The following is a 7,359-nucleotide window of genomic DNA, read 5'->3' as shown; positions in this document are numbered from 1 at the left end:
GCCATCTGGGCTCATTGCAGCCTCCACCTCCCAGGTTCAAGCGACTCACCTGCCTCACCTGTAATCGCAGCGCCCGGAGTAGCTGCGATTACAGGCACGTGCCACCACACCGAACTAATTTTTGTATTTTTAGTAGAGACAGGGTTTCACCATGTTGGCCAGGATGGTCTCGATCTTGTGATCCGCCCGCCTTGGCCTTCCAAACTGCTGGGACTGGAGGTGTGAGCCACCGCTCCCAGCCCCTAAGAACTGTTTTTAAGGGCCACTGCCACTCCACTGGGGAGCCCTGTCAGAACTGACCTCACCAGGCCCTGAATGTGAACCTGCACGTGTGCAGGAGAAGATGCAGTAGACAAAGTGGCCTTGCTTGCATTCCATGCATTTGATTATCTTCAGTTTTTCCCCATGCCTCCCCATCCCTAGCTAAGCCCCACTGGGGAAAAATGGAAATGAGGGATGCTTCTGGAAATAGAGCCCTAAGTGGGGAGGGAAAGGGAGGTTAGCTAACCGCCCCGTCTTCCAGTCATCCAGAAACTCCGTTCTCCCAAGCTAGAAACCCTCCCCTGAAACCCCCAAGCAGCTGAGATGTCACTGCGCTACCTTGTGGCCATGACTTGAAATTGCACCTTCTGTGGAGCAGCCAGGCGGGCGCCCCGACTCCGCCAGGGCTGGAGTGACTGAACTTGGTCTTCTCGCCCCACGTGGATGCCTGAATGTGAGCCTGGACTGCCTTTCTTACCACGGCTCCCCCACCTGCTGCGGGACGCACCAGGCTCGGTCCCCTTCTTCTAGTTAACACCTTGCGGCTGAAGTCCAGCCTTCTGGGCAGAAATCCGGAGGTACTTTTGGCCCCTAGTCAGCCCATTTCTTTGGTGGGCTGAACCCCAATTCCCGGATGAGAGTGCCCCATTCGAAACAGGTCACCCTCCTGGGGACCAGTGCTTAGCACCTTCCTGGCTGTGAGAACTGCTATGGCCTCTGTTTTACGTGGAGCCCGTGGCTGTCAGGGACACCCATGTTGAGGCCAAGGTGGTAACACTCCTGCGATGATGAAACGGGGACTGTTCCACCCTGTCTCGGGGCCCAGCCTCTGTCTGCCTCTCTCCCTGCTGCGCTGCCTGCGAGGACCCAGTGTGCCCGCAGCACTGTGGCAGCTGGTGTGGAGAGGAGCGCGGGGACAGGCCGAAGTGGGAAGCCAGGCACTAGATTCACTTGGTTTTTGGCTGTGCACGCGTTAGGTGATTCATGTTTTCGGGTCAGCTTACAGACCCAGTGCCTTCAACCGGCAGCCCTGCAGTTTCTCTCTGCGGCTCAGAATGAAAGAATATGGGTTCCTGTCCATAGTCCCTGTGAGAGGCAAGCAGAGTGGAGGACAGGCTGCTCTCCTCTGGGCTCTCCAGGGTGAGCCGTTCAGCAGGACCACGGGCCCGCTCAGCTGCGGGGCTAGGAAGGCTGGCCCTGGATGGGGGAGGGTCTCCCGCAGAGGAGAGACAGAGAGCCTTTCCCTGGTGTGCTGTGGGCTGGCCCTCTGCTGATCCCAGAACTGTGTGCACTCCTGGGAGAAAGAGTTTCATCTCTGGACTCTCCCTCAAATATTAGTCATGGATGACGTTGCATGTAATTGTGGAGACTTCTCAGAAATCTGACAGACCCAGCTAGGGTAGTGGTTTTGAGTGTGGCTGAACGTGCAAGGTTGGGTGGAGGTGGCAGGTGGGAAGGGACAGTGGAAGATCCCTTTCCCAGGGGTCGTCTTGGGTTGAGCAGTCTAACTGTAGCTGATCAGGGCCATTTTATTTTATTTTTCTTGTACATTTAAGTACTTAAAATCCTTCAAAGCCTTAAACCCCTTTATATATCTTGAAATATACTTAGAATCTTTAGCAATATGCAGCATGTGTCCACAGTTTTGTTTTTAATTATGATTCAACGTGTAGATTAGTCTGGTTTTTTTCTCCCTACCTTATTGCATATATAATTTCCTTCCTTCTTCTCTTCCTTCCTTCTCTCCTTCCTCCCTTCCTTCCTTCTTTCCTCCCTTCCTCCCTTTCTCTCTTTCTATCTTTCTCTCTTTCAAGACGGAGTCTCACTTTGTAACCCAGGCTGGAGTACAGTGGCGTGGATCTCAGGTCACTGCAACCTCTGCCCCCCTCCAGGTTCAAAGGATTTTCCTGCCTCAGCCTCCCAAGTAGCTGGGATTACAGGTGCCTGCCATCGCGCCTGGCTAACTTTTGTATTTTTAGTAGAGACAGGGTTTCATCATCTTGGCCAGGCTGGCCTTGAACTCTTAACCTCATGATCCACCAGCGTCAGCCTCCAAAAGTGCTGGGATTATAAGCCTGAGTCATTGTGCCTCGTCTGCATATACAGTTCTCTTATACTTGTTTTTCAAAGCTACAAAACCAGTTGTTACTGAACTTTTTCAGAGGTCACAGGTCCCTTTCTGCCCCCGCCCCCAACATGCACATACACATAGCCTTGGGCACCATATCAGGAGGTGGGAGGACTCTCTGAAGCCCATCCTCTGTGCTAAGTTAAACAGTGAGTGCCTAGGGGCCAGCAATAAACTTCTATTTCTGGACTTCATCATTATTGTCCCCAAAAGTTTCTGTGACTTTTAGTAATAGGTATTCAAAACAAAGCCTGTTTGGAGTTGGACTTGGCAATAGCTGGGGAGCCCCTGAGTACCATGGTTTGTGCTTGGGCATTCAAATTGTTTCCAGATTGTGTTGCTATCATCACGGTTCTTTGGTTTTTTTTTTTTTTTTCTTTTTCTTCCTAGATGGTTTATTTTTTGAAAGGTGTTTGCGCTTGAAAAGCCCATGTTCTTTACAAGCTGTGTACCTCTGCTAAAGCCTCCTTCTCTTCTCTCCGGATACCATCCTTCAAGACCCTACTCAAATGCTGCCTCCTCCCAGAAGTCTTCCCTCCACATGGAAGTAAACTCTGAATCTGTACTTACTCCTCTCTCGTGGTGCTCATTCCACGCCATGTTCTAGTTGATAACATTTACATATGTGACTCAGTGGTGTACCTCATGTATTGTATTTGACACAGAGAATGGATCATTTTAATGATCCTCTGCTCCACTGTCCAGGTTAAAGCAATTCTCCTTCCTCAGCTTCCCAAGTAGCTGGGATTGCAGGCGTCCACCACCATGCCCAGCTAATGTTTTGTATTTTAAGTAAAGATGGGGTCTCACCATGTTGGCCAGGCTGGTCTCAAACTCCTGACCTCGGGTGATCCACCAGCCTTGGTCTCTCAAAGTGCTGGGATTGCAGGGGTGAGCCACCATGCCTGGCTGACATTCTTTAGAATTGTGACCATGACAGGGAGATCAGCTTCTGGTTATATTACTGTATTTACATTCTCTGTGGGCAGTTGCTCTTTCATGGGTGGCACATCCTCCCTTCAGCCTGTTCTGTGGCCCCTTATTTTCCCCCACTGCCCCACTCCTACCCCATTTGACTGTAAATTCCTGCAAGGTAGGGACAGCTGTGCAGCTGCCTTTTGTCCAGGGCCCACAGCACAAGCGTGGCAGTTTGCAGACCAGGGCCCCAGAGAGATCGCCTTAGGATGCCCTCCCTTTTCCTCTGTGGGAGGCCATATTTTCTTCACACATTTCAAACAAAGCAACACATCACGACAGACTGAATACAGAAAGAGGTCAGAGAATCTGGCCATCTTTTGTGAAGCCAGATATTAGAGAAATTTGCAACATTTCTTTGTAAAACAGTATCACTCTTCTGCCTCATTTAAAAATTATTTGGAAAATACAAATTATTTTTCATAAAATTAGATTATATGTGTGAACATAGAAGGGTTTATTATTTGAGAAAGCATTAACAGATTTCAAAGCTTTCTCAGTTTTAATTTCTAATGTAGTACACATTGCTGTCTCACAAAATGAACACTGTGGTCCTCAATTATTATTATTATTATTTTTGAGATGGAGTTTCAGTCTTGTTGCCCAGGGTGGAGTCCAATGGCGTGATCTTGGCTCACCACAACCTCTGCCTCCCGGGGTCAAGTGATTCTCCCGCTTCAGCCTCCCCAGCAACTGGGACATAGGTATGCACCACCATACTGGGCTAATTTTTGTATTTTTTTAGTAGAAATGGGGTTTCACCATATTGGACAGGCTGGACTCGAACTCCTGACCTTGTGATCTACGCTCCTCAGCCTCCCAAAGTGCTGGGATTACAAGTGTGAGCCACTATGCCCGACCTCCTCAATGATTTTTAAGAGCGAATAAGTGTCCTGGGAACAGAGAGTGTGAGTTGTCCTCAGGCACTGCCTTACGTATAGCAGATGCTCACAGATGCTTGTGACATTCACAAGGGACTGACTGAATAGGTGGCTTTCCACTGCTCCTAGGATTTGGAAGCTGAGGCTGGGGTGGAGGGAAGGGAGAAGGCTCCTGTTGATAGAGGGCCCAGTGGAAGGTGGGGCTTGTCAGGGTCTGTGAGCGGCAGCTGCTCTTTGGAGCCGTGTTGGCTCTGATGACAATACCGGTTGGGGGACCTGGGTCTCAGGCAGTGGGGGCTGGGCATAAGCATGATGTGCCATGGGGGCTTCAAGTAGCTCACTCTGTCCAGTCCCCCTTAGTGCTGACGGCAGGAACAACTGTCTGAATTGGCCTCTCTGGGAGAGGAACTGAGCAGAATGTTTTTCTAGAAACCTCTGGCTGTCAGATCACTGGGTGTGGGCTTGACAGAGAGCATTGCGGCCTCAGAAGACAGATTGAGTCTGCAGGATCTCTCCCTGCTCTGTCTTGACCAGTCATGCACCTGCCGACGTGGCACTTAACTGCTAGCTTACTCAACCATATGGTGAGGACAAGATAAAATGTCTGTGGAGTGCCTGGCACATGCTGGGTGCTCAGTACATTAGTGACTCCATTAGTCAGATGTCATTAATAATAAATGCTCAAAAGAAGGAGCCTGGGAGGAGGGCCTAACGAGGAAGGGTCCTGGAGGGAGTTCTTCCTGGTGTGGGATGAGTTGAAGTGCGGCATAGATGATGGTTTCTCAGCCTCTGCACTCATAACCTTTTGGGCTGGATAATTTGGTTTTGTGTGGGCTGTCCTGTGCGTTGTAGGATGTTCAGCGGCATCCCTGGCCTCTACCTGCTAGATACTGGCAGGGAAGCCTCTCTCCCGGGACTTTACAACCACAAATGCCTCCCGACATTGCCACGTGTCCCCTGGGGGGCAAAATTGCCCCTGTTGAGAACCACTGGTGTAGAAACTCACCTGACAAGGGCTCCCCCACAGGACACTGGCTTCCCTGTGGTTTCCCCAGAAAGACATCACACCAACCACGTGCAACAGATTGGGCCCACTCACTGCAGAAGAATTCTGCCAAGAGATTCTGCTTCCAAGAGAACAGGAGGCCTCCTGACTCTGATCCTCTTTTCCGAGGAACCCTCTCGCTAATAGTGGCCATTTCCCTCAGCAGTTGTGCAAAGCAGGCCCCAGGGAAAGAAGCAGGCTGACCAGGACAATGAGATTTGTCAAGGAAAATCTGGACAATACCCGAAGTCTGGGGGAGGCCATCTCTCCCTTCAACCTCGACCTCAGCTCGGAATGCTTCCAATTCCCACGCTGCAAAAACTGTCTGGGCCAATCAACAAGTAGAATGGATAAGCTACACCCAAATGCTACGGCAGTGAGAATGAGTGAACCTCAACTCCATGAAACTCCACGGTTGACTTTCACAAACGTCAGGTCGAATGAAAGAAGCCAGGCGCAAAAGAGCAACTGATGTGTTTCTCTTAATGAAAAATCTCCCCAAAGGCAAAATCATATATGTTAAGGTTCAAAGGGCACACAAGGAAGGCTTTGGGGACTGGTTCAGTTTGCGAGGATTTATTGAGGGTTTATGATTTGGCCCTTTTCTAGATATATGATATAAACTTTAAAAAAAGTAAACAAATAAACACAACGTTCTTGGCCAAAAGGCAGGAAAGGCCCTTTAGCAAAATCACTATGAACCAAGGGAATAAAGATTTCCAGCAATTTTACCTGTATGGCTCTAAATTATTATGTAAGGGTCATTTTTGGATGTGGCTTTATAAATGACATGATGTATCAAAAATAATTAGTGCTTGGCACAGAAAATACTTCATGAGTGGTAATAATTAATGCTACTACTCAATTATTAACTGACCTAGGATGTAAAAATAATAGTCAAATATAAAGGAACAGCCCTTTGTCTTAAAGGGGAAAAGAGTTTCTGAAATTTTTAGATACATCCCCTGTTGGTAAATTTCTAATTCTCAAAGTTTTCAGAGCTCTCTCCAAGCTTAGTCCTAGAGAAGAGGAAAATCTACCTTTGCATTACTAGCTCCTGACCAGTGACCAGTACCAAAACGAAGTGCCTAACACCTGTCTGGATTGGCCAAATTGTTCAATTAACTGATCCGTCATTTATTGGTCCACTAGTTAGCCTGGAAGCTGGGCTCCACTCCCCCTGCCTGATCAGGCATTTGATCTATCTTTGGCCACCAATCTCATTTATGAATTCACACACAAAACAGGCGGGACGGCTGTTGGATTCTTCAGCCTCAGAGGAAAACACTGGCAAAAAAACAAAGTCTAGAAATTGTGCAATGATGGCTCTACTTCAGACCTGACTGGATATGGAACTCTTACAAATTCCTCTCTCTTCTGAGAGAGCCAGGCAATTAGACAACCCCAAAACGACAGAGCATTTCATTGCAAGCCTGGCTCCCTGGTTGCAAATTAGATGCCACATTAACTCTCAGGAAGATCCGAATCGCTTTCAGATCGTTCTCCACTGAATAACTTTTAGCATGACTGTTTCCATATCAGATATACAAGAGACTTTACTGCTAGCTGCAGGCACTCTTAGAAGACTTTTAATCCCAGGATGATTTTCTAAAATTTCATTTCTGTTTACAAATGGCTATGTGTCCCTGTGAACCTGTGAAGTCATATATAGAATGTGCTCTGAAGCAAGCTCTGTCTCATACAGTCAGAAAATCCTGGATTCTTTGTGACACACATTTTAAAAAGAAAAACCCATGGCCATCTATGGAGAAAAGTCAGGCTCTTACCTGGTTTCAGGCTTTGTCCATGAGCATTTGATTGGATAAAGATGGATAAAATCAAGAGAATGGTGACACTCAGGAGACTTGTGTCCATTTCTCCGTTTCACCCAGGGTCCAGGCTTTCTTGCTAATTTCTGAAGCCAAAGAGACCAGAATGCCTATTAGATACTTTGTTAGGGAAGGCTGCCCATTAATAATTAACCTCTCAACACGCTATCCACTGATCAGATACTTTGCTTACTGCCCCTCAACCACAAATCTACTTATATTTATTTTAAAAAGGTTGAT

The 7,359-nt window shown here is 48.0% G+C and overlaps 1 protein-coding gene across 1 annotated transcript in view; it reads right to left on the bottom strand.

The window, feature by feature from the left end:
- Nucleotides 1–7,359, bottom strand: part of LIPC (lipase C, hepatic type) — a 183,825-nt gene that overhangs the window by 151,539 nt on the left and 24,927 nt on the right. The window contains exon 2 of the mRNA XM_037739739.1: nucleotides 7,078–7,205. Within this exon, the coding sequence (XP_037595667.1) occupies nucleotides 7,078–7,165 (88 nt within the window). The 5' untranslated portion in view covers nucleotides 7,166–7,205. The remainder of the gene's footprint in view (nucleotides 1–7,077; nucleotides 7,206–7,359) is intronic.

Source organism: Cebus imitator, unplaced genomic scaffold (assembly GCF_001604975.1).
Source record: "Cebus imitator isolate Cc_AM_T3 unplaced genomic scaffold, Cebus_imitator-1.0 Scaffold74, whole genome shotgun sequence".
NCBI lineage: Eukaryota > Metazoa > Chordata > Mammalia > Primates > Cebidae > Cebus > Cebus imitator.
This window is presented reverse-complemented; position numbering and strand designations above follow the sequence as displayed.